We start from the raw sequence: 27,880 nt of genomic DNA on the forward strand, positions 1-27,880 counted from the left end.
GCAGCCTGTGTGGGCGTGTTACATTTGCCTTCTTCCTAAAACATCAAGTGTCATTGTCATGCGTCCTGTGGACCAGTGTTGTTTCCATATTATCTTGTGCTTCCCCACCTGCTTTTACTGGTTCCATTGCTCTGCTGTGTGTGGGAACAGGACTGTCTATTGATTACACATTGGTTCAGCGCCTATTGCAAGGAGAGTTTCAGAGGCTGCCTCTGTGGGTTCTTCCCCTGTGGTCCAAACCAGCTGGTAAACAGCTTGCTCCAGACCAAGGGTGGTGTGCCCTGAGAGCACCGTACCATCCAAAGCACCCCAAAACTTCAAAGCTTGCTTTTCTGCAGCTTTGCTTTCAAAACATGAAGCAAATGTGTCCTGCAGTGCCATTTACTGACTCCTGAGAATATCCTAAGTAGTGGTCACACCCTCGTTTCAAAGGCAATATATGGGGCCATTATCTGAGCAAATACAGTGCCTGTCACTGAAAATCCATTGATGATGATGAATTCTAGTTACTGATGACTGTAGCCAGGTCCACAATGGTGAGTAGGGGGTAAAACATTAGCCCTTAAGCTCCAGTTGCCCTCTGTAAGCAGGTCAGCATTTCACAAGAGCCCAAGGAAAAAAAAAAAAAAATTCAAAACATTTTAAACTGCTGGAGTCTCAGGGAAGAAATGAGGAAATAAGGAGATAAAGAAAGAAGAAGGAATAGCAAAACTAAACAAAACATCCTTTGGGGGGAGGGGAAAAGCAGATTAAAATATTTTAGAAGAGAAAAAATTAAGGATTTGAACAGTGACAGTGCATTCTCTTTCAGAATGGCAGAAATATGTATCTGTGTAAAAGAGTTAACTCAGGTTGGAAAAATTTCAAGAGTTTCAGGGAAAGTTGAATTTCTTAGTTATTTTGAAACCTTCAAGGAGAAACATGCAGGAAAACTATGGAAATAATATACTGCTAGAAATGTTCTAGATCTATGGTGAGATGAGTGCGTTTGTGTTTGAAAATGCTACCATGTCATATTGGTTTGGTGTCCTGAATGTCATTGTTAAATGGGGTTAACTTGTATGAATCTGAAAGAGTTCAAAATTTTTTTCTTTCTAAGTAACTTCTGCAGATGGGATGTGACACTGCTGTATACCACCTTTCAGTAGAAAATGTGCAATTCCAGAGACAGGCTATCTGTAGACCAAGGTTCGATAAAGTTACCCTTCCTTAACACAAATACCTTTTTTTGGAAATACAGGCAATTTCATGTCCTCTCATTTCCATAAGCTGGTGAAAGAACAGAGTATTTTATGTATTCACAGTGGAAACTTAGCACTAGAAACAGAACACATTCTGATTTGCAAAATGCGGATGGGTGATACTTCCCCTGCCTGCTTCCCTGCTGGGTAACACCACGTCAGTGTGTATTCCTGGCTTGTGCCACCGCTGTGCAAGGTGAGCAGAGCCAGCTCCCCTGCACAGTCAGCAGCCGTGCAGCAGGAGCTGAGCCGGGGCCGTGCCCTGCATTCCCTCCATCCGCTGGCCCTGGCTGTGCTGCTGACAGGAGCCTTGCCAAACATCCTCTCATCAGGGAGTTTCAACAGTGATCTGAAGCCATCAGAAGTATACAAGTGTCCTAGCATGGACGATGGGTTCTTTTATTTGTTTGTCTTGTTCATGTTACAAAATAGAGGTGGAAGTTGGTATTTGTTTTCTTAGTGTTGACTCAGAGTACCTTTGCCATTAACCACAGCCCCTGCCCAGCCTTTTCTGCAGTGCTCACTTGTCAGCTTTGACCATGCTCCCCAGAGTGAGATTTCTCCTCAATTTATAATGAGGAACAGGACGTTCAGGTTTTTCCATGTGTTGCCACCAAAACCAATATTACAGCCAGACTCGGCAGCAATGATGGCAGCACACAACAATAACCATCCCACATGCGATTTAGATTAACTGCTCTTCTGTTTAGTTCATATAATGCCTCAACAGCATGATCTGATTTGCTGTTTTCACATAATCCATCATTAATTCTTTGAGTTACAAAATGACATTTTTTAGTAGCAGATGGAGGGAAATGGGCTCCCCTACATTCAGAAGGGAGCTTTGCTTTCTCCAACTGCAGTTATGTCTCTTTATTTATCTGACTTTCTTTTTAAATGTGGTTTCCTTTTACAAGTATGAGGGGTTTGGGGAGCAGTAATGCTTCTATTAGAGGTGTTGTCTTTAAGGCTGCCTTTTAGCATAGGTGGAACTAAGTAATAATCACTGGCCACAGACCTCCAGCTCTGATTGTAAGGGAGGAGAGGAGTGGGTGTTTCGGCAGCATGCACAGATTGCCTCCTCCTCCATCTGAGGAAGATGCTGTTTTGGCTGTCAGAGGAAGCTTTTGGGCTTGTAGAGGACAGCTGTGGCACCCACATGGCTCTCATCAGTAGTGGCAGCAACAGGAATAGGAGCCACAATCTCAGTGCTCTCCTACCTCTGGCAATGCAGGAGAGCAAGTAGGAGCAGCTCTTTGGGGAGTCAGAATTGTTTCCAGAGCTTGGAAAAAGAGGAGAAAGGCAGGGGAAGTAGAGAGTAGTGTGGACTGAGGGCTGTCTCCTTCCCGCCCTTTCCATGCACAACTGGTGAGAAGCCATGCACACACTCTTCCCCAACCTATCAGTCCTTTGCTAATTGTGTTCCCCTGCCTAAAACATTTTGGTCCTTGCCTGCCCTCCTCCCCTTTTCTCCTCACAGCCTGTTGGAATCTTCCCTGTCTCCCTTGTGAACCTTGCTGAATTGTCGTTGCTGAATTGCATTTTGCCACCCCCTGAATGAGAACAAATTAAACTACTTTATCTTGATCATTTGTGCAACAAAATGCAATTTGCTTGTGTTGCTGCAGGTCCTTGAGCCAACTCTGTTCTGGACACTTTTATCACTTTGCAATCTAATCTGCTGAATATCTCAGATCCTCTTGCATTGAAAGAAAAAGTAGTTTTAAGATTTTTTTTTTTTTTAAAACCAGCTGTGTATTTATGCATGCACAAACCCACAGTGATATTCATGTACTCATATATGTATGTACCTGTATAATAAATAAAAAATACATATCACACTTTGAAAGTCCACACCTAACTTGCTAATGTCAGCTACAGTTGATGGACAGCCAAGTCAGACTCTTTTTATAGTCCATTTCTAAAATGAAACCATAAATTTTAAACCCAGGCTTCATCATTGCAGAGAAAAAAGCTTTTCCAGCCTATTGATGAAATATAACATTTGATAGGATTTATGAGGCCCAGATTCAGGAGGATAATTTGCAGAGCACTTAAAGCTCCTTTTTCCTGCCCTTTGCCTTCCCTCCTCTCAAATACACATACCAAAAAAAGCCATTAGTAATGAAAAATTATTAAGGAAGATTTTTCTTGATTCCATACAAATGTCAATTTGTGAGAGAGAAAGAGGAAGAAAACAGTTGCAGGAGCTCTTACAGTAAAGGGGTCTAAGTAGAGCCAGGCTGATTATATGAGAGGAATACTGGCTTTTACTGATAAATACCCCATGTGATTATTTGCTGTAATACAGTCATTTGTAATGTGTCTCGTGTGTGTGTGTATGATTTTTAATAGTACCGGATGGAATTTATTTTTTTATCACATTGAGATATTCACAAACCAGCCACATAAAGTTAAAAATAAAACTGATACCCAGCTTCTTGGTATCTTGATAAAGTTTCCTTCTGGCTTGTATTACCAGAGTGATAATTTCAGAGGAAAAACATCTTCTGTAACTTGTGATCACAGTATCTGTCAAATGGTAGGAAATGAAGAAAACTGCCAGACAGTGTCAGATTTATTAACAGCTCTAAGAAAACCAAAATTAATGCATTTTCTCTTCTTTGATGGGTTGAAATGTCCATGTGCTGTACTTATCTTAATGGACAAGTGAAGGAAGTAGCACTCATCAATTAAGTCTCTCATTAAACTGACTACAGCTTAATCTGGAGCACATGCAGGAGTACTACATTCATACCAGGCTGTACCCTCAAAGGTGTTGTGGTTGTTGTTAAGGAGTGCTCATCCTGCAGATGCCAGGAGCAACCTGCTGGACCTGGGAGAATGCAGTCCTATAGGGCAGGGAGGGGGTCAGCCATTGAAACAGGCTGTGCCACTTGTGCCTGGGGAGCTGCTGGCCTGACTTCCATTGGAAACCTGTATTTCCGCATGTTGATAACCAGTCTTCAACCATTTGGGTTCGAACTGCCTCTGTAGGAGGTGTACTGAAGCTGGATTTTTATGGAATCAGATAACAGCTGGGTTTTCTGGGGGGGTGGGGGGTGTAGCTGGAAAGAGAAGATGACAAGGGGTTGTTTTGTCTGTGCAAAAAGTAAAAAGCAGCAGCATATATTCTTCCAACAAGAATCTATAGTCTTTCCATATGCTGGAATGGGGTCTTTATATTTTGGAAGGGAACACAGCCTAGTCTTATACCAGACTGTGGCTTTTGCCACCCCTTGAACAGTGACAGTTTGACTAAGTTATAAGATTTAGAGTCCTTCCCACACACATGATAGAAACTTGGCTGCTAACTTCACCAAAAGTACTTGTCCTGAGCTGCCAGAGCCAATACATGTTTTTCCAGTAGCAGGTTCTGGCTGCAGGGACCAGATAGACTCCTGTTGCAGGAATGATGAAGTAAACAGGGTGTTCAGGGATGATCAGTGTTCCCAAGCCCTAACACCCCACCTTCTAAGGAGGAAAAGGGTGAGCGGCTTTGTATGCCCTAAAAATGCCATGGAGAGGCAGGACAAGAATCAGAACTGAGGAGAGGCTGGAGCAGTTAGGATGGGGAGAATAAAAGGGAGTGCTGGGCCAGGCCATAGTTGTGGACAATTTGTGGATGCTTCAAAGCAGAGAGAAGTGTACCAGTACTGCAGGTTTGATGCTCTGTTAGTGTGTCAGACATGAGCATCTCATTTCAACCAGTGCCAAAAGGAAGAGGTGCTGTTGGATGTCCCGTGCCACCCGCAGCACCTCACTGGCAGCTGCTTTGGGAAGTGCTTCTGGGAGATGGGTCTCAAGGAGTGCTGGAAGGAGACATGCTGACCTAGGTGCATCAGGGGAGGTGTTTCTGTACTACAGCTGCCTGTGCTACAGAGATCTGCTTTTATGGAAAGCCAATAATGGGTGGAGGAAATTAGCATCCTTGGCTGAAAGATAAGGAAGGGAAAGACTTCTAAGCATCAGGATGAGAACAGAGAATTGAGGCAGCAAGACAAAAACCAATGGGAAAGGATTGGTAAGGTGTGTCTCTAAACATGGCTGTTAAAGCATATGAGAATCATTCTTTAGAGGCAGAGGGGAGCCTGAACCAGAACACTTGCTACAGCATTTCTGGGACTCCCAGCCAAAGAGAGAGATAGGTTTGATCTTCCTTTCCCAGGCAAGGTATGCCAAAAAATGGTTCTGTATAGTTTGAAGATTCCATTACTTCATTTTTTCCATTTTAATTTAACATTTTTCAAAGCAGTTACTAGAAAGGAGTAGGGATTACCTTCAGTCTTAAACAACTCTGTTCTCCAAGTGGAAAAGCAGAAGTAATTTCCTATCAGAAGTGCAGTGGAGTTGCTGCTGTAAGAAGGAGCTAGAAAAACAATGTACGACTGTATGTCCAGGAGCTTCCACTGCCTGCATAATGCAAAGCAATAAAGTTACACTGCTAACTTGAGGCCTCTGAGTTCAGAAAAACTTCTCCAAAATGCAGTTTGGCTTATAAAGAGTTCACTTTGTTTATATACAGCTTGTGATGAAAGTGGGTTGAAGGAATGTGTGCTCCCCAGTCTATGAATGCAAACTAAACAACAGTGGTCCCAGGACCCAGCTGCACCGAGGGAAGTGCCCAACGGGGGAGGCTGCTGGAAAGGTAGATAGGGTGGCCTTGGAGGCAGCAGAACTTTGCAAAAATCCATCTACCACTTCAGCATCTGTCAGGGTTTTAGTTGAGCAATAACCACAAGCTAAATTTGCCATATATAATTCCTGAGAGAAGCCAGTAACTGGTGTTTTGATTTTCTAGTGTGTTCCTGTGAAACTGCTCCAGTCTCAGTTGTAGTTTGGAAATACTGCCCTATCAGAGAACCAAAATGGATTTACCTTCAGGGTTGTCCCTATGGTAAGATTGTCATAAAATTTTTAGCCCCGTGCACTATTACAGTGTAGAAAATATAACTAGGCCTGTTCCTTTTGCACATCTGTTAAACATTTCATGTGTCATTTTAGTAGCTATTCTGAGTAAGTGAACTTAAGATCATGGCACTGGAGTTAGGATGCTCTGAAGAGTGCGTGTGGATTATACCCCTCTGCAAGAAGCCCCGTGTGTTATAAGAGTCACTCGAGCACGCTCAACAGCGCTTTCATTTTGCTGTGCCTTGCACTCACAGCTAGCAAAATCAGCTAGGAAAAATTTCACTGGTTGTCTCTGCTTTTCTTTAGCTTGTAGTTGCAACATTAAATGCTTTCTGTATAAGGCTTACACGCTTCACCTTGCATGTGCCAGTGGCTTAATAAGAGCATCTGCTGTCTTTCTGTAGCAAATCTGATGATTTTTCTGTGCACGTATATTTGGTTGTACATATAAATAGAATCCAGGCGCTGTTCGATGCATACGAAAGTGAACGTCAGATTGAAATGGTAACATATGAGGTTTTCTGCAGCTCCATTTATGAAGTATCAAGCTAAAAACAAAGCTGTGAAGTAGCCAGAAAACTTTTTATTTCTGCAGGCAAAGGCATATGCTTGTACAGCCTAACCTGATTAGGTCTCCGGTATGTTCTTAGAATGGTCAGTATTTGATGTGTTGTATCGTTGTCTGCGAGCTGTTTTTTCATTATGGTTGGGCTTTCACGCAGCAGAAAGTAGGAAAGCACTGCTCCAGATGTCTGGCTCCTTTCACCGACTTTGTTGCTGTCTACAGCAAAATTTGAGTTTTAACTCTACAGAGCAAATTCCCTTTGAATCTTTGGATACCCTTAAACAGTATAGTACTGGAGTATGTGTAAATGTCTACAAAGTGCAGTGATTGGAGTGGCTGGTTTAAGAGGAGCTATAAAATGGTTCCAGCTGGAGTGCATTCTTGAGGTAAGCTCAAAATGCACTCCAAATTGTCAGCACACTACTCAGGAAAAAAACACAAGAAACAAATCATCTTTAGTGTGCTTTACTTCCCTTAACGCACATAAGGATAGTGTAAATGGAAGCTGGTCAATTTTCAACAGTTTGTGTAAAATTGTCCCTAGGTTTTGCTTCTGTACTTCAGCCTTTGTGCATAAATGCATCACACAGGGTTGTAAGTATACCTGTGTGTATTTCTGTGGTCATAATGCCGTCTATATTTCAATAAGTATTGTGTATCTGTCCATTAATATTTATATGGAACGGAGAGCTTTGGTTCTTGCAATTTTTAATAAACATTGATGGTGTTACTAGTTTATACAGAGCATTCAATATGCTCCATCAAAATGGCAGCTCTAATTAGGTTCCTTGAATTAGCTAATGGATTTTGAGAAAGATAGCTTACAAAGCTCTTACAGCTGTCCAAGATATTCCTGCCATGGCAGAAAGACAAAAGGCCGCTGGAAACTACAGATTTGAAAGCGTTAGAAATGCGGCTGACAGTTAAAAAAGATAAATTACATTTGCATTTTTTTTCCTGTAAAAGTCCTAACACTGAATTAATGTTATCCTTGTAGTGACCATTTATAAAAACACCCCCAAAAAGCCAACTTTATAGTAAGGATGCATTTTGGTTCTGAGAGCTGCACTTTTCCCTGGTGCTTTGCACATGATGTGAATTCTTTTTCATTTTTAAAATGTAAGCTAGATCTGTCACAGAATTACAGACACAGAGAACTTTTTTTTTTAGTTAATGCTGAGTTGTCTACCTCCTCTCTAGCTTGGCCAGGTATTAAAAAAGCAAACCACATAGAGGATTAGTTGCTGCCACTCTGCCAGTGGCATAAATTGGCACGTATGTAACAAAGAGCAGATGACACAGTCTCTAGTGTGAAACTTGGAGAAGTAATTTCTGAGAGAAATGGATAGTTACTCTGGGCTTTGAAATTTTCTACAAAATATGTTTTAGAACAAGGGCAGCGGCATCTACTGTGAGGTAATTCTTAGATCCTCAATTCTTCTCTCACAAGGGAGTGCAGAAATGAAGACTTCACTGAATAGTCACCTTCTCTCCCTCTTGCTTTTGCTTTGTGTGTGGTAAAGAGAATTCCTAAGGGACTCCTGAATGGCTAATTCATTGGAAGTTTGTAAAGTAGTTATTATTTCGGCTTTAGTGATAAGTTTAATAAATGGTAGTGCAAAAAGCAATAGCCTGTAAGTGAAAAAAACCTAGCTGCCAGTTCCAGGCAGGTGTGATAGTCTTTAAGAAATAGAGTTACATCTCTACCCTGGAGTTTAGCATTCAGCATTTGCTTTGTTGGATTGTTAAAGCTGCTGTAAATGGAGTTTGGAGGGCTGAAAATCTGCTCTGTGTTGATGTGACCTATCTATTGTAAATATGCCAGCTGCTTTACATCAGTAAAGTAAAATACCCCCTCCCAAGCTGTGTTGCAATACAAAGTGCCAAAAAAGGCAATTTAAGTACTTTGCCGCGTAAATCCAGATGAAATTACCTTGGAGAGAAGGCCTTCAATTATGCCTCACACGTGACTTCTGCATGATGGATAAAAGGCATAATTGATATCATCTTTAGTGAAGAAACCAGAAACTGTTGCATTGTCTAGAGGCTACTGAAAATACCAGGAAAATCTGTTTTTCATTATTTTCATTGTGTATTGTTTATAGAGAGTTTGGTTGTTGTCAGCAGCCGAGTCCCTAATCTCCCTGCTTTCCTAGCCCTTCAGAGACAAGTGCACATCTCACATCAACAAGACAGCAGTAAACTGGTCCCATGCCAGAAACAGACATTGCCATTAACCAGCCCGAACTGGAAAGGCATTTTTTTTTTATTATTAGTTAAGATCTGGTGATTGCCTTCTTTGATGAGGCACAATACATTGAACAGAGAAAAGAAAAAAAGATTACCTTTCTTTGAAATAAAGATGACAATCAGGCTACAAACAAGAAAATGTCTGCCTTTTTCTCTTTCCTTTCTACTTGATTGCAAATAATGTGTTTCTGTTAGAGTAGTATATACCATATCTGCTTACAGCAAAGTTAAACCTCAGTGTGCCAATTTTGTTTCCATAAAACAACAAATTAGGCTATACCTCCCATTATTCCTGGCCAGCTGTAGTCAACTATAAGTTATAAAAGAAAGTAATGGAGATGAGAAGTGGCTGGTTTGAAAAGATGATGCTCATTTTTATGTCTAGGCCGTCTGCCATGACAAACAGGAAAAGGTGTTGTATGTCATGTGAAGGGAGGGAAACATAAAAGGTTGCCTTGTGTCAAGCCACTGAGAGATATTTTATAAACAGTTTGGAAAAACTGAAAGTGATACAAATCTGTTGGTCTCAATCTTCAAATGGTTCTTTTGAGGCTTCTGTAAACATATTGTGAGCTATTTGGGGAAAGAAAAGGTTGATGACATTGCTAATTCATATCATGCAAGGTTCTCTTTCCTTCTTTCTTCCTAATGAGTCTGTAGGAACCTGAGAATATCATCTTCTCTCTTTCCACTAAGCTCCTAATGTCAAGAGGTCAGTAGTGATGTTACAGGGTCAATAGGACTCAATTTACGTCCAGACAAATGGTAGTCATGTGCTGCCCTAGGAGGCTTTGACCTTTCGGACAGACGTGGTTGTACTGCTTTTGTTTGCCTAAAGAACTGAAAGGTGACAGCTTATGTCCCACTGAAGCACAGTTATGAGTTTTTAAAGTATCATAAAACAGGTTAAAATTCGGGGACTTTAATATACAGGTTCAACTAAGTGTAAGTGGCTTCTTCAGTATAATTTGTTTCTCTGTGGTTTGTTTATGATTCTTTATATGAATTTATGCTTCTAGAGAGAAACACATCCATCTAATGCTTCTCACTTCAGTCCATCTATGCAGACTTCTCAGACAGTCCCGCCTAAATGGAACAGGGCTCAAAGTCTACCTAACCAGTCATTTTGCACAAGAGTCCAAATCAAGTGTCCTCTCCGTTGAGAAAAACAGTAGTTGTGTATACATCAATTATGTTCCCGCCCAGAGCAAGAAAGCAGGTGCTGTGGAGACCAATAAAGCCTTATGCATGGTTCCAGTTCCTAGAAAGATGTCATTCTTAGCTTGGCTCCTCAGTGTGGGGTATGTGTAGCCAAAACCCAGGCTGGCTTTGGCTGAGAATCAAAGGTTATTCCTGAACCTGCAAGGCAACATCAGTGATGTCAGCAAGGCATTTCTGACAAGTCTTCCCTTGGAATACCTTTTCCTTACTCAAGTGCATATGAAAACAGCAAATGTTCATTTCTTTCTAAAATCTCTTTCTCTTGGTGATTACAAAGATGAAAGCTGAATTACAGTAGAAATATGTTCGTACCATTGATTTTATTTTTATCACTTCCCACCATTCTTTTTATTCCTTCTTACTATTGAGGTTGCAAAAATATCTTCATAAGAAATGTAATACTTCAGGGTAGAAATGCAAGGGCTGGAACTGAAAGAGAAAGTTACTGAAATATCTGTTTGTTATAACTTCAAAATGGAAGTTTTATCCTAAGTGAAAGATACTCTTACATGCTCTGTTGGACACCCTTATACTGAGTAGCTTTGTAGACCACTGTGTTCCTTTCAGTATGTAAAATTAGTTTTGTTTTTTAGCAGATCGTGAATAGAAGATTGTCCTTTCTCTAGAGTCTGTGAATCACATTTTGTCTTGGATTTGTTTGTTAATGGAAAATCGTCTAAAAGAATAGTTTTCCTTTTTCTTTTTTGTCTTCTTCATTTGCTTGTTTTGTTTTATTTTAACTTGGAAGCACCAGTTGTTTGCTTAGGGGACTGACAGTCAGCTGGGTGAAATCAGTGTTTAAAAGAAGTGGCTGGCAAAAAAGCCCTGTGCAATATTAATGTGTTTAGGAAAACCACTGGAAACAAAATGGGGTTTGCCTCTTTAAATGTATATTTATATATAGCTTTAAGTGGTTCATCTTACTTTGTATGTGCAACACTTGTTTTTAATTTTGTGTTATCAAGAAAGCTGCAGTAAGAAGTCACTAATTTAAAAAATGTCATTTGAACTTGAATGATGGAAATCCAGACTGGCAATGCAGAGGAAGAACACAGAGATTTCACTGTGCAAAACCTGAGCCATACGTATTAAATACTGATTATGGTGTTTCAATTCTTTGGAAAAAAACCCTGGTCTATCATATTGAATATATAATATTTTTGCTATGGTGCTTGTTCATCTCTTCAGAGATGATGGGGTAAAATTTCACAGTCGTATTTTACATAATGTCAGAGAGCTTGAAGCTCAGTCTCTGCTATGTTGTGGTTCCCCTTTTGTCTTGGGCTGTCTGTTCCAGCTGTGTTGGTTGAGAGGCTGTTTCAAAGGCGGTCCCTTTGCACTCACAGTGGGCAAGGTGGGCTCTATGTGCTGCTTCTGACAGGTGCAGCACAGGGAGGGGAGGGTGATTTCTGGCCACTATTTATCCAGTTGGTGGTACAGCCCCAGCAGTTGGACTAGAACGATGGTGTTGGTTCCAACGACAGCACAGACTTGTTTTTCGCCTTCTCCCAAGCCAGAAGAAGTCCTTATCCTCCCAATAAGGACTGTGTTTAACAAAACTACAAAATGACTGTCAGGAATGTGCTTTTTCCTCTTTTGAGTGTTCACATATATTTGTTGGGGTTTTTTTCTATTACAAAAAAAAGAAACAACCTTGCAGTGTGTACAGTTTATTGGAAGAACTGTTGAGCTTCTCTTGAGTTTGTTTATGGCTTGGGATTTTGAACATGTTTGTTACTGTTGTTTGAAATCAGCACCTGAGTCTTCACAACTCTTTTTGCAGTTTCTCAGAGATTTATTCCTACACACAGACATTATTTTGAACTTCCCAGTGTCAGCTGCTTCTGAATCAGTCTCCTTACATGTAGCACAATTTCAGGAAATCATACTGAAAACAACTGGGAAATGCTGAGTGAACGGTTCTCTCACAGTCTTGTGACACAGAGAAGTCAGTGAGTACATTAAATTTCAGATCTGGGAGCATGTGATGGTGGAGGGAGTGGTAAAAGTGTGGTTGCATGGTTCTCTGAAGAACATGTAACATGGCTCCAGAGCCATGTCAGGGAAGCCAAGTGTCCACAAAATTGTACATATGATGAGGACTGCAATATTTATATCTCCTCAAGGAGAGAGCACTGCATTAAATGTAAAGCTACTGTAAAAGAATCTGTCTGCTGTACTTACCAGCCTTGCTGAAAAGCTTCAGTAAGTGTCCTTAATATAAGCTGACTTTGATTGGAGTGATGTTTTTCTATTTCTTCTGTAAGCTCAGGTTCTTTTTCAGTATAAATAGTCATGCATCTGAAACATTTGAACTGGTATTCATCTGCTGTTTCCCTGTCTGAGAACCACTATCTGATCAAACCAATATTTTTTAATTATGTATTTATAGGCAGATGGGAGAATAGTTTACAGTCAATGTATGATCTTCTCTGCAAATCTTGGAATATTGTGTTGGGTTTTTTTTTAATATTGCCTTATCAGTTTCTTTTTTTTATTACTGATGACTTCATTCTGTTTGAATTCAATGCTTCAGTTTCTTTGGGGTAAACTAATAGATTATGTATGCGATATTTGCACAGTGCTGATTGAATTCATCTGGTGAGTTTGAATGTGGTTCATATATTCACATAATTGTCAGGAGCCAAGTTGAAATTCAGAACTGTTTCATGAGCATTGCACAGGGCATCATATTTATCTCACTTCACTCAGGAGTGGGTAAAACTTCCATGGTAAGTTAGAATGCAGCTCTTTCAAAAGCCAATGTCTTTTATGTTATAAACTGGTGGAGAAAAAAAAATTGTGGAGCTTTAACTGTATCCTGAAAATATTAAGTGGATGTAGTGAGAAGCCCTCTTCCTACCTGTTCCCTTCACTTTTCTAACAAATTCTGAACTTACTGGCCATTTTTGACCAGACTTGACTGGTCACTTGATGTTCAAGAGATACTGGAACACAAAGTTACACTAAGTGCAAATAAGCAGCCTGCTAGAGAGGCCTGGTTAAATGCTCTTCTGGGGAGAAACACTGCAGTGAGAACCATTTTCAGACACGAGAGAACCCACAGGAGAGAAGCACAGGAAATCAGACTTCACGGAGCTGCTTGCTTCCACAGAGATTACGCTTGTGTTTTCACACTAATCCAGATGGATAACTTTCCATGTGCTGCTATCTTTCATTCAAATATTCCTACTCATTCTCATGGTTTGTAGTTTAATACTGCGTGGCAGAGGTTTGCCAAAGCAAAATCTGTCAGTCCCTGTCTTGTAATATATATAATCAGCTTGAACTCTGCAGCAGCACTTCCACTCGCTGGCTCAAAGGGTTTGAGCAGAACGAAGTTAACCTACAGGAGATCTACAGTCAGTGGAGCACAATATATCAATCTCAGATTTAATTTTAAATGGGGGGAGGGATCCCCAATGTGTGTGGTATTTTCAGATTGCCCCTTCAGCCAAAGCACCTGCTGGTAAAAAGTGGGTTAGACCACTATGGGTGCTATACAGTTTGTGGAGAGCTGCAGTGAGCCAGATTGGCTGGAATCAAACTAGACCTTTTGCCTGTTTCCCTCTTAGTGTGTTTTCTTCTTAGCTGCTTTGGGCAATGTTGCTGGCAAAGCAACAGGGACAATACTTGGAGCCTTATCTGTGTGTTAGCAGCCCTCATTACACACTTTATCTGTACTCACAAGTAATGTCAGGGGATTTCATAGGTTTTGTACTGCTCATGAGCTATGGACCAAGCTTCACTGTTCTAAGTGATAGTCCCCATTAGCTAGACCTCAGTTTCAGTGTTTTGAAACTGGAAATGGTTCTCCACTATTTGACAAGATTTCATGCAAGGAACAGAAGCATTTATCTGTGGAAGGAACAAAGGTGAAGAGGGAATATACTTTTTTCCCCCTCAGTAGTCCACAGAGTTTGTGCAAGCTTTCTCTCTGTCTTGGCAGATCATGAGAAAAAATTCATGCACTCTGGAAGATTTCAGTAAGTCAGCCAGAGAAGCCTGAAACCTCTGGGACTTTTTAGAGTGGATGGATAACTTGGGCTTCAGGAAAGGAAGTAATTTGATTTTTCATGGAAACATATTGATGCTGCAAGTAACCATTTCCAATCCTAACTGCATATTCAGTTGCATTTGCAGCCTACATGGAATTTCTAATTGGTAGTTAATTTCCAACCAGTCTAGATTGCTGATACATACTAGAAACTAAGTATTATTGAACTGATGGGTTTATGTCCAATATTTTGTCTGTGCTGCCCAAATTCAGTTTGCTATGCAAATCCTATAAAGGGCTTCCCTAGATTCTGGCATACTCATAGTGGAGCATGATGTAGCAAGATGCTCCACCAAGTCTGTGCTCATGTGAACAAATCTCTGTCTCTGAGGCAGAGTTAAGGTTGTAGATTAAGAGAATATATGGTGATGTGCTGCAATAACAATGGTCTGAGTTTAGGAGCAGCCACAAATTAATTGTATAATTAATAATTCCCTGTGAGTGCCAGTAAATGCTTCTTAGCCATACAGTCACTACTCACCCCAGTGCTGACTACAGCAGGGCTGGAAATAGCTGCAGGAAGCTTTTAATTTATTAATTTTAAATATGACCAGTTTTTTGAATTCTTAGTCATTTTCAGGATTTTATTTAATGCTTCCTGGTTATAGCTTGAGCTTCCACAGTTGTACAAGCTGTAAGGTTTTAGAAAGCTCACTAGGGTCAAAACCTATGGTATGTGTTTAACTTGGTAAACTAAGCAACTCCACTGGATTTACCAGAGCAGTTTGCAGCATATGCAGTTCTGCATACAAGTGAGTCTTTGTGGATTACTAAGTGAATTACTGTTTAATTACCATTTTAAAAAGATGGTGTCAAGATTTAATAGTGTGCTTTCCCATCTCTCTTGCCTGCCCTGGATTTTCATGGTTGATGTTTGAGTTCTTTGTATACTTGGGAGGTAGTTTGGGTTTTTTTATGAGGAAAAACTTTTCTGTGTTTCTATGTGAATAATAGTTTATTCTTTATCTAGAACATATGTAATTTTAGGGAAATTCCACATTTAGCATGGGAACAAAGGAAAACATTTTTTGGCAGCTTATCATCATCATCATCATTATTAGTAAAATATGATGGTCATTTATAGCTGCTCACAGGAATGTTAAAAGTTTTCTTGTGCTCCCCCATCTGTCTGCATCCATCTGTTGTCTCTTGTCTTGTACTGGAATTGCTAAGTTCTTTGGACAGGGATGGCCTTTTATAAAAACAGAGATCAAGTTTACAATTAGCAGCTTTGTCAAAACAATAAAGCAAAAATAAGGCTGATATGGGCCAGTGGGAACTATGCAAATCAGGAAACTCAAACACAATCCCTTTGTCTCAGGTCTGGCAATTCTCTGTGTACCTGGTGTCAGATATGTGTGTTCATAGGAGTTTTATTTAGCTTTTTTTTCCCCTCAGTGGCTGCACAGGTGGTGGGAATGCTGATCGCATCCAGAGGCTGCGGAAGGAGTACCACCAGGCCCGGCGGGAGGGCTTGCCTTTCTATGAGGACGACGAGGGAAGGATGCAGCTGTCTGACTACGACCAGCGCTGGGTAGGTCCACAGTGGGATCCAAAGTGCTTCTGCAATGTTCAGAGTTAGCAGAAGGTGCTGTTTGTGTTTTCCAGAAATCCTGTATCAGTGGAACATAAATTTAGGGAATTCATAGAAATGGAGAAATCCCTAAAGCCACCCACAAAAGAAAATACTAATGATGAGAACTTGGCTAAAATTAACTTGTCTGTTCACTGTATTTGATTTAGACCCAGGTTTCCTCCATTAAACCGAAGACAGAGAGACACTGCCAAACATTGTCATGTGTGGTAGCATCAAGGCTTTTCAGATGGATTTATGGTACTCTGGCTGTTCATCCAGTGATTCTCTGGATTAACAAGAGCGTTAGAAGATCAGACTCTCATTGTACTTAGCTGCAAAGTGAGAGGGAGGAAACAGAGGCATGTCTGTCCTATCCTTCCTTCTGCACATGGGACAGTAGCAATCTGGCCACGTTACAGCCTGTTATTTTTATAAAGTGAAAAATGAAATAATTTTCTCCCCTGCATCAAGTTTCTTAAAATATTCTACGAACACCAAAGAACTGTTACAGGCATGGTGTATTCCCTGTTTTACATCTAGGACTTACACTACACAGAGACATACTATCTACCCCACTACTGAAGAGTAACCTATAACCTATAGAAGAACCAGAGATTGAATTAACAGTGCCAGATTTTTAAATGTGTTAAATAATTGCAACAGCCATAGTCTATGCATACTCAAGAGCTCTTCCTGAGCAAGTTTTGAACTTGGACTCTGTCTCTTTTCAAGTAATTATAATCAACCGGCATTCAAAAATGTAGCTTTGATAAAATGCAATTTATGCTAAATTCAAAATTTTCGTTTAAAAAAAGACAGAATATGTAAAAAACTTAAGAATCTATATATGTCTGAAGTTTGAACTAACATTAGTTTTAATGTCCCCAAACTATCGATGTGAATGCTGAAGTGAAATTTGCAATGACTGCAGCTATAGTACAAAAAATCCTATGCAAGAATAGACTTTATTGAAATCACAGAGGGATGCAGAGTTTAAAGGGGTGTTTTTACAGAAATTATCATATATATTTGTTCATTAACTCCAAAATTGTTGTTGTATATACTGTTCTGATTCAATTATCAAAAGTGTCATCTTCAGCGAAATAATTCTTTCCTTAAAGCAGTTAACTTTAATCCACTGCCTTAAATTTTGTGACCCAAATGTGTGAGTCAATGCCACTTGCCATTCTTCTTCTGAGTTACTTTTGTAAACTAAAATAAGAATATGCATCAAATGTGTCTTCCCGTTGAAATTCTGTGTTGTGATAAGTGTCCTGACAGGCCTCAGACTGAGTCAGTGCAACCTCTCCAGCAGCCTGGGGATTTCTACTTCTTATCTGAAACTGATAAAGCTTTATTAATGTTCAGATGAGGCTGAGATTTATGATCCAGTGTAGTTTCACAAGATTCACAAAGGTTTCTTCTAGGTAATCCTCTATAAGCCTTTCCTGTTGGGTGTAATGCCCAGAGATTACTGATTTCCAAAGCTTTGCTTTTCCCGTGAGACATGTTGTCCTTAATCAAAGCACCTGAAAGTGTGCTTAAAGTACCTCAATCTTGAAATGATTTCACCAGGATTGTTGCTTTTTGTCCTTCCAGTGCATAATTTTTGTAAACAGTTTTGTTGTGAGGAATGGCAGTCTGCTCAAAAATCAGAGTTTACCTTGAAGTCTTTAGTACTCTGAAGTTTGTTGCTGCAACAGTTCTTCTTGTTGAAGTAGTTTATAAACTTCAAAGGCTTCGGGTCTGTTCATTGCAACAATATCACCCATTGATCCATCCAGCCCTGCTTTCATAGGCACTGTCTTTCAGTCTGGAAAATACTGCAGCCACAGCTTGCTCTCTTCCGACTCAAGGCTGAAAGTTCTACTCCTGGGTGTAGTTTTACCCTTGAAATACCTGTGTTACAATCAACAGAGACAGAAAAGGAGGAACAAAAATAGAATCAAAATATTTAAAAGAAAACAAATGTCTCAAAGCATCTTTCCAGGAGAGTCCTCAAGATAGCTTTTAAGCAATGCCATCATTCCCACCTCAGGCAGCTGACCCTCAGCAGTGCTGTGGTAACACAGATTGAACAACAGCTGATTTTTTTCCACCTTTACTTATCAGTGAAGAGACATGCTGATGACTAATTGCATAATTGCGAATAAATAAAAATTTACTCTAGTCTTCAGGATGTCAAGTCTTTCTTTAAAGAGACAACAGACAGCTGAGGAGGAGGAAAACCTTCTGGTAGAAGTTTTCTTTCTTCCCACAGGAGGTTATGGCACCAGGGAAGCTGCAGCTGGGAAAGAGATGCTGGGTCTCTGTATTTTTAAGACTCAATTAGTCCTTTCCTTACTTTCCTCAGTCAACTGTTTTACCTAAGCCAACTTTCCTGTAAGATGTCTTTCTAATGTACAGCAGCTGCTGTAATCACTTCCCACCATCTCATGAAATACACAGATAAGTTGGAAAAAGCAGAGGATAATTCAAGAAGACACTACACCATCGCAAATCAGCAGCCTCAAAAATGGACCCTGGGTCTTGTCCTCCAAAATAGTATCTGAGAACTCATGAGGCAAATTTGTATCTGATAAAGCTGACATTGACAAGTGGCCTTTAGCTGACACTGTAATGGGACAGAATTTCTAATAGAAGGGGGTATTTCTAACAATCTACTTTTTTTAAGTGGGATAAATCAAGTTAAAGTGCCGAGCCGGCTGAAAAGCTAGCATTGTAAGGGAAAATGATCTCATGACAGGCAATTGGGATCCATAAATGTTTTAAAAATAAGGTCAAAAATTCATTTTAAATAGGCTTGCTATTCTCTCATCATCCATTCCTCCCCCCTGCATCCATTTTCCAATTCTCCTCTGTTCTTCTCATCTGTTGCTGGATTAATTTTTTGCTCTCTTGCGCCTTCATTCTGCTTTCTTGTCCCCACAGTCTATTCCTTTTCTTTTTGTAAGGAACTGAATAATTCAGTTTAGTGTGTTTCCATAAACAGACAAATGTATATGGCACTGTCTCTGCTATTGAGCCAGACCCTTTAAAATTATTTTCCTATTCCATTGTGCTTTGGTTTGTTCTCAAGTTTTGCATCCTTTGGACTTTCTGCCCCCCATCACCCACCCCCTCTTTTCAGGTTTATAACTAGGATAAATGATGAACAAAATTCTGTATGGTGGATCACAAGGCTTAAAGTAAACCTCAGCTAGTTAGCCAAAGGACAGGCTGATAATAAGTATAAATATTGTCTAGGAAAATTAATGCTTTTTGTTGTCAGTGTAAAATGAGATTACCCTAAAATTTTCTGACAGCTAGGGAATATTGGGATGTATCAGCTCTGAAAAGCGTTTAGGCATGTGCATACATGCTCATGTCTTAGTGGGACATCAGATATTCAAAGCACTCACAAAGATACCCAATAAAAACCTAATCCAGGTCTCCCAAATGAGGCAGATGTTTATGTACTGTTATCATGGCTGCAATATCAGACCCTGAAAGAACTGTGTAAGAGGAAGCTGCAAGAACTTAGTCTCTCTAGGAGCTGGAAGGCTTTCTCACAGGCAGTCTTTTTCAGGGCTTTAGAGTCACAGCCTAATAGCAGATCATGAGAAATAGCTAAGGAGCTGTCAAGAGAAAGCCATGCAGTTAGCATCTGCACTTGTATTTAAGTGCATTTAAATAATGAGGAATTAATCATCTATTTGAGGATTTACTTGGATTGTCTTACAGACTTTGTACAAATCCAGTTACTTAAAACATCAATTCTTTCCTTTAGGATGGCAGTAAATCCTTGAAACTTTATCTTTTTAATGCACATTCAAGGACTGCATGTAACACAGGCCACATTGCAAATAGTTCTTCACCTGTTAGGGACCACGTCAGCTTCACCGTACAGAACCTTGGGTTAACTGCTTCTAAAAGCCATTTCCTTATTTGCAGATCAGATTTGCAAGCTTGTAAATAACCTAAAGATACAAGAAAACCTGTCCCTGGAAACTGGCTGTGAACCTTTCAATTGAAACAAACCTGTAATGTATTGAGTTTTGTCAGCTCCCAGTTGAGAGTAGGAAAAAAGAATCATGCCTGTGTGTGTTAAAGGCCACGTACTTTATTGTGTGCCTGGCAGGATTCCAAGCCTAAAAATCAACGAGAACAAAGAAAGGAGCATTAATAACTGCATTATTTTTCCATAATGTGTCAAAAGGTTCTGCGCTTCCTTCAGGATGAATAAGGAGCTGTTTGTACTTTTCATGATCAATTAATTCCAGGTTCAGGATGTTGCATTTCAAATAGGTTAGGTTCCTAAAACACACAAACGTTTGTGTTGGACTATGGTTAGAAACCAGAATTCCAACTTCTAGAATAGTAACATTCCTGTCTTCTAGTGCAATGAGAGAAGCTGACAATTTTATGTGAAACACATAGCAGAAACTGATGCAAATTCCAGATTTTCTGAGTCCACAGACTATTAGTAGAAAACATTAAATAAAAAACATTAAGAAAAAAATAAGAAAAATACAATAACGTATTTAACATATAGCTACTTTGAAAAATCCAGCTCAGAAGTATTTGTTGTTCGTATACTAATTAAAAGAGTACACAAATTATTTTATTAAAATGGATGATTAACTTACTGATCAAGAACTTCTTATGGTCTATCCCAACTTATATCTGCTTAATGAAGGTTTCTGATTGGGAGGTATTGTACAGAGCTCCTTCTAAGTAAGCAGAGCAATTTTGAAATTTACAGGCCAGCTTTTGGGGGTAGTTTAGGGGAAAATTATTTGGGAGAAATCCCTGCCAAACCTCATGTGAAAAATAAACTATTCCAAATGTCACATGTAAGGAGAGCCAAATTCAATTCCATTAATACTAGTAATAAAGAGTGACTTCTATAACTTGTTTGGAATCATTCCTACTTATACAAAGGTTAGATTTGGCACAGATTATCTGAACCAGAGGGGAGTCTGAAATGCTCATGTCTTCATGCATACACTTTGTACATGCTTTCATTTACCAGGGGAAACAGTTCTGGTGCCATATGTCGTCTTATCAGAGCTCATTGGTATTGTTTTACCCTACAATATTATGTGAGTTCCAGAAATTCATCATGCCATCTATTCCACAAGGTGCCTCTGCATACAGCTGGGTTTTGTTGTTTCTCAGTGCAGGGGGGTGATTCTGAGGAAGACAAACACTAAGCATTTCTCTTATTTCATACAAGTTGCTGAAAGAAATCAGACAAAAACATGTGGTGCTGCCAGGCTGTGGCTGTCCTTGCAGGCTCACAGGACTGAGAGATTCCAAATGTGCCAACAATCATGTCCCTTGCAGTTAGGACAGGTTCTTCTGATATTGCCCAAATGGGGGATTTGAGTGGGACATTGCAGAGATCATGACAGCTGTCATGGATCAACTTGATATGATATGAAAGGCCCTAGAGGTTTTCTATTGTATATATTTTGCCTAATTTGCCAATATGTTAAGGGAGGCAAGAAACAAATCTCTAACCGATAATTATATTGATGAGAGGAGTTTGTGAGCAGGTAATCCATGCTGTTTACTATGCTCAACAGTTACTGTGTTTGAGCACATAGCCCACAGCTCTGCAGCTTTTATCTGTGGGCTTTTTATTCTGTGAGGCACAGAAAATGGGCACAAATAGCCATTTTGGAGGTAGCTGTAATCTATCTGGCTTGACTGCAGCTCTCAGTAGTGGCTGGGTATTTGCAGTTTACTTTGGGTTTGGCAAGCTCCTGCCAGTACAGGCTTCAACAAGTTTCTGTCTCCTTGCTGGTCACTCTGTAGACAGGGGACTGTGTGGCCACTTTCCCTGAGCATGTGTGCACACTGTGCCAAATCTCAGGCCAGCGTCACATGGGGAAGCTGGAAGAGCACTGAGATTTTAACAACGAGCCTTCGTGAGGCTGCCAAAGCCAGTACTCTGCACCCTGAGCTTTCCCTGCCTTGCTTAGCCTCAGTGATGCTTCTCTGTGACAGCTTGGTCCTGACCCCCAGCAGCTCAGTGCCCCACTCACCCATAGGATCAAATACAGCTGCTCCTGGGTCTGGCTACAGGGGAGGGGGGAAAGTAGACTTCCTTTTAAAACTGACCTCCTCTTCCTCAGGCCATTAGTAAGAGGCCTGCTTCAACTTCTGGAAGGGGGCCCCAGTTACAACACTCATTTTTTAATCACAAGACAAGTCTGTTATGCCACTGAAATTCATGTCTGAAGCTAAGCATGCACTTAGGTATTTATTGGATCAGGTCTGAAATCAGGCCTCAAACCTGACCCCCTTTAGGCACAATCTTTGGCCTTTACTACCACGTATCCGGTGCATTTGTCAAATAGATGCTGACATGGTTGACTTCTTTTTCAGGTCCTACAACTTAATTTCCCTGGGTCGTGTTCATGTTCAGTGTTGCTGATTAAAAAGAAATCTCCTCCCTAAAAGACAACTATAATCCAAAAGTTGCCTAGCTACCGTTGTCCCAGGCAGCACCCCCTTTCCTGAAGATGCTGGTCACTGTCCAGCTCTGCCTGCTAGGGATAATATCCCGCTAGAACAGAGAGTGGTTTGGACAAAGGACTGCAAAATTTGTCCATTTAACATCGGGGAAAGCAGAATGACCTCAGTGAGGCAAACAGCAATGATTACCCAGTGTGTGCAGAACTTGGGGGTCAAGGGTTGAGCTTGAAAGAAGCTGGGTCAAGTAATACAACTATGTCATTGAGGCTGTTAGAGAGCCCAGATCTTGTATTTGTTATAGTTAAATATGTGACTGAAGCCAACTGAAATAATGGACTTTTCATTACTTTTGATTTCGGGATTGAGTTCTTCTGTTGTGCAGCACTTCTCATTACTGCAGTGCAAGATCTGAGGTAGAGGCCTTGGGTCTTCCTGAGTTTTGCTGAAGTTCCTCACTGCAAAATGCATTAGCAGAACTGCTTGTTAAATTCCATCCTAGGTGCAGCTTCAGCAGTCAGGGTGTCAGTGCTCTGGCTACCTTGTTGTCTTGCAGTTAGAAAAGCACTAAAAAGTTCAAGATTTTTTTCACAGCTAAGGTGTGAAAAGTAATTAGAATGTATCAGTGGGTGCTGGGTATAAGCAATTATCTGTGAATATATAAAGGCCCTATTTTTCTCAACAAACAGGCGACATTGCTATAATTATTTAAAATGAAAAAGAAAGTCAGTGACTCAGACATGGAGAGATTGGGTGGATAACTTTATTAGTTCCCAGTCTAAGGTCTGTAGTGCAGATGCTAATCTAATATCAAGACTGCATTAAAAGAAAGTACAAAAATATGGAAAAAGAGAACTGAATTTACCCCATACGGCTGGTGCTGTATGTAACTTTGACTGTTCTGCTCAAAGCCAGCTCTCTTCAATGTTCAGCTCTAAGTCTGGTTCTTAAAACACACTGGAAAAGGGAGCACTAGGTATCTCCCTTCTTGCTCCATACAGAATCTGACTGGAAAACATTCCTTCTATCAAATGTGCTGATAGAAGCACATTTGATAGAAGGAATGTGTTCCAGGATTTTTTTTCCACTTCTGAGAAGTTCTTCAAAAGTTAGTAATCAGTTTAATCTTTGTGTGTATTTGGTTTCTTAAAATTTCTTTAGTGTTTCTGCAAGGTTTAGTAAATTGAATTTGCAAGCAGAAATTTCACCATGCAGCCTAATCTGAAGGGCTGATTTTGATTTGATTTTTGGTGTGTTTCTGAGACACTAATCAAGGGGGTTTTTATGTTAAACAAATGGTTTTGACACTAAGCACTAAGAAAGCAAGCACAACACATCCTCCTGCCTGTGTTTTTGCTGCTTTTTCCTCATCAAATGGTCTGACTGTTGTGTGAAATGTCATGATGCCCAATATTAAGCAGAGTCATTGCAGCTGAAGGGTGTGTCGTAAGTCCTGTATGATAGGAGACATTGAGTCTTCTGTAATCCAGGTGATACTGGAATGTCTGCCTTGCAAGCAGAAATATGAGTTCTGACCCTGCTGCCTCAAAGGTGTCCTGCTGTTCAGGACAGATGATATGTGAATAACCCAGAGTAGCATAGATTTCATAAAGTAGTATATCAGATTTAGCATGTAAGTTGTGAATGTGTACAACTGAGCATCAGAACAAATACTGGTATCTCCTCTACAATGCAGTCTGGTCACTATTGTAAGATCTTTCTAGATTTATTCCATTAATCTGTTTTATTGCTAGGCTGGAATAATGATTGTTAAAATTACTATGGCAAATGATGCCCCTCTATGTTAGGAATGCCATTACTGCACATGACAACAAACAATGGCAGTAGCTCTGAAGGAACCTGGACCCTAGGGAAGCCTGGATCAGGTTATGCTTTCCACCATCAGCTATTCCAAGAAAAGTCAGAGTAGCAGATACCTGGAGTGAAAATCTGACTTTGAAGTTACTGTGTGACTCAAAATGAAGGGAGTCACTTGGATTCAAGAGTTTCTTGTAATGCAGTAAGCATGGTTATATTAAATTATATTCTACAGGTCATAATTTGATGATAACTTCTTCAAGATAAGATAAAAATTTATAATTTGAAATACTTGCCTGTGCCTTCCATCCCTGGTCTGCCACCATCAAAACAAAGTCATTCTGACAATCTAAATTCAATCTTTCCTGTGGAATGATTATAGGGGAATTTAGCAAAATGGTATCTAGTGATACCCACCAGTAGATCAGTATGAACATTTACATTTGCATTTGAAGCTAATTTTTAATGTATTTCTCTTAATTTGCTAGGAAGATACCTGTCAAGTTAGCAATTAAACTGTAATTTGGTCACTGAGGTGTTTACACGGATTAATAGATCTCTCTCTTAAGTGTATGCTCCTGGGTTTGAAATAACAGCTATACTGCGTGGTAGCATGACCCCACTTGAGTTTCACACACACATGCACAAAATCAAATTCCATCACATTTTAATGCAAATTTTACCTTTGCAAATGATGGCCTGAAAAGAATGAGTTTCCATGGTAACCTTAGGGAACACATAACCTGTTTATCATAACTTCTCCATGAAGCAAGATAGGGGGTGGGGAACATGCTTTCATGTCAGCTATATTTTTCTGTAGACAGCATTCTGCTCTAGCACATATAGAGAATTTACCAAAATACTTGCCTGCTGTCCTAAATGAACTTTTTTCTGTTCTTAGAAACAAAAGCAGTTGTATGGAATAACACAGGAGGTAACTGCAATAGACAGTATTCAACTCCATTAACTGACCTTTCAGCTCCTATCGTTTGACAACTTTCAATGTTTTGAAAGACCAATTAGAAATTAATAGTTAGCAGAACTCTTCCATCACTTTATCTTTTCTTGCTTTCCCTCCATGCTTTAAACTTAGCCCTCAGGTATCCCTGCTGCCTTTCAAAGCCACTTTTTTATTTTTTCTTGTTCTTTCACTTTCACTGCTGAAAGTACTTTTTTGAAAAAATATCTTGAAATATCTCTGAACTCCTACATTTTGGAGCCACCACAGAAAAGAATATATTGATTATATTTCACATTCAGTGCTGACTTTCAGAGTTGAGGTGGTGGCTCCTGGAGCTGCCATTAGTGAGAGCAAGTTTGATGGCTGTGAGCATCTGTAAGGTTGTATTTTTCCTGCAGATGCACAGTAACTCCTGGCTAAAGGAAAGTATGTCTGAAACATTTTTTTAAGGTCATTTGGAGTAAGGAACAGATGTTGAGGTTTTTCAGAATGCTGCTTTGAAGTGCCACTTAGGAGTCAACTGACAAGACTGACCCTATAGGCAGTGATTTTTGGGACTGGAACACAGAGGAACCATTGCCCACAGTTACCCATCTGGTATCCATCTGGTACCAGCAAACAACAGACAGTACCAAATCACAGAAAAACTGTACCAACTGCTAAATTGGTATCAGCAAGCAAAGAAGGTCACCACCCAACAGCAGTTGCAAGCAGGAGAAACAATGTCTGTAACATTTACAGACTGGTATCTGAAGATCCGGAGGAACCTGATGCCATAGCATATGGAAGGCAATTCCTGTCTCTAAGCCTGCTTATGCTGATGTTGTTTGCTCAGTATTAATCCAGGTTGGGGGGGGTTGGGTTTGTTGGTTTGGTTTTTTGTGGGTTTTTTTGTTAACCATATTGAATTTGCAGTGTGGAGAGCTTTTGTCACGATGCCATTGAGAGAGCGCCTCTCTTTATTGGCATCTATGTTTAACAGGATTAAGGTGGATTTAATACCCTGTGCTGCAGACTAACCATTCAAATTCTAGGAGTACTGTTCCATAGTGGTGTCAAATCACAATGGAAGGAGTTGAAGTTAACTTTTAACTCCGTGACGATTTACTCTGCAGCTTTTCTTTGATGTGAAGTATTCTAGGGGAGAGCTGTGGCGGGGGGTTGTTTTCCAGTTTTACTGCCGTCTTCCTCTTCTTCCCTTTGGTCATTTTCCCCCTTCTTCCTACTTTTCTTTTCTGGAAGCAGTGTGCTGGTTTGTACAGTAGCTAAGTGCATAGAATGCAATAATACAACAGTGAGAGATTTAGTGCCTCTAGGTGCTACCCCTTCTACTCTTGAGGACCTCCAGCAAGGCATGATTTTATAGACAATGAAAGGCTTGCTCTCCCCTGTGAAGCTGCCTGCCTGCAGGAAGCTTTTCACTGTCTATTTCCACTACTTGCTCTGCAATTTAGTTCCATGCCCTGCTATTTCCCCCTTCCCTCCCTCTTTTCTTCCCTGACATACACATGTATATACCCCCTGCATGCACATTCAGCACCACCACCAACCAGATGTAGGTAGACACAGCAAAATAGTGTTGTCTCAATGTGTGCATTAAAACACTCAAAAATACACCAAACATTTTCATTTTGCCATCCTCATCATAAATGGAAATATTGATCTGTCCTCTGTTTGCTTTCCAGGTACTGACACTGTCATTTCATTTTCCCTGAAAAGAACACAGGCTCATAGCTGAGCTGTAAAGCATGGCCATTACACCCTGGCATTGGTGCCAAGAACTCTGCTGACTTAGCTTAGAGGAAGATGCTGAAAGCCTGACTTTGAGAGAAAATTCAATTCAATTCACTTCATACAATGTCTCTCATGAAGTATTTCAAAATGCTTTATATCAGGAGATAACATAATGAGAAAATGCTTTAGAGAACTGGGTATTCAGATAGCAAGACAAAATGATACACAACAATGAACTGGAGTAAAAGAAAAGACGACTGTCATTTAAAAGCAGTAATCATCTGGATAAGTAGTCTTGTAAACTAATTACAGTGAGAAGAGAAGCAAAGAATGCAAGACTGGGAGGAACAAGAAGCAGCTTAGTTTCAAACAGGCTAAAGCAGAGGACTGGTTTCATAGAGGGAGAGGAATTACGCACAGAAATTATTGCAGAACAGCGAAAGGAGACCTGCTTTATAAATGTATCCACACGTATGGATTAGTATGCTGTATATTGCATCACAAGTGTATCTGTGTGACAGGTTAAGTTATTCTCTTTAGTGGCTGGGAAGAGATTAATTACTTTGGCCTGGTTCAGGGGAAGAGCAATTGAAATGCCTCCTTGTAGTAGGAGAGTCAATGTTGATGGGTGCTGTGGGTTTTTTTGTTTTTGGTTTTGCTGCTTTTAAGATTTTCTCTCAACTCAAGGGAAACTTCTGTTTGCCTCTAATTTGAGAATAGGTTTGCAAGTGAGGGTGTGCAAATCTGGTGCTCATTAAAGACAATTAAGAGATAGAATTAACCAAAACATATTATACAACTAATGGAAAAGGAAGCCACCCACAGAGACAGACACAGGCCAGGAAATGATCTCATTTTGCTTGGTCAAAGGAAACCATAGTTCTCCAGCACCAGGGATCAGGGGATTGTAGAGTGAGGGTTCAGAAAGCAGAGTATTTTCTTTGTGGGACTGTGCAAAAACACTTTGCAGTTCTGCCTTCACCTCCATCTTTGCTGTTTTCTCTCTCTGTAGTGTTGCAAGATACAGCAAATGCTGAGAGCTTGTTTTCTACAAAACTAAGGCAGTTACCATGTTTTTAAACTG

The 27,880-nt window shown here is 40.1% G+C and overlaps 1 protein-coding gene across 4 annotated transcripts in view; it reads left to right on the forward strand.

The window, feature by feature from the left end:
* The window catches only part of PARD3B (par-3 family cell polarity regulator beta), a 393,522-nt gene that overhangs the window by 326,820 nt on the left and 38,822 nt on the right, over nucleotides 1-27,880 (forward strand). For all 4 annotated transcript variants that reach the window (XM_014249455.2, XM_014249453.2, XM_014249454.2 and 1 more), the window contains one exon: nucleotides 15,644-15,779. In XM_014249455.2, the coding sequence (XP_014104930.2) occupies nucleotides 15,644-15,779 (136 nt within the window). The remainder of the gene's footprint in view (nucleotides 1-15,643; nucleotides 15,780-27,880) is intronic.

Source organism: Pseudopodoces humilis, chromosome 8 (assembly GCF_049639895.1).
Source record: "Pseudopodoces humilis isolate 2021_Gansu_Grassland_sample_001 chromosome 8, ASM4963989v1, whole genome shotgun sequence".
In the NCBI taxonomy this organism is placed as follows: Eukaryota; Metazoa; Chordata; class Aves; order Passeriformes; family Paridae; genus Pseudopodoces; species Pseudopodoces humilis.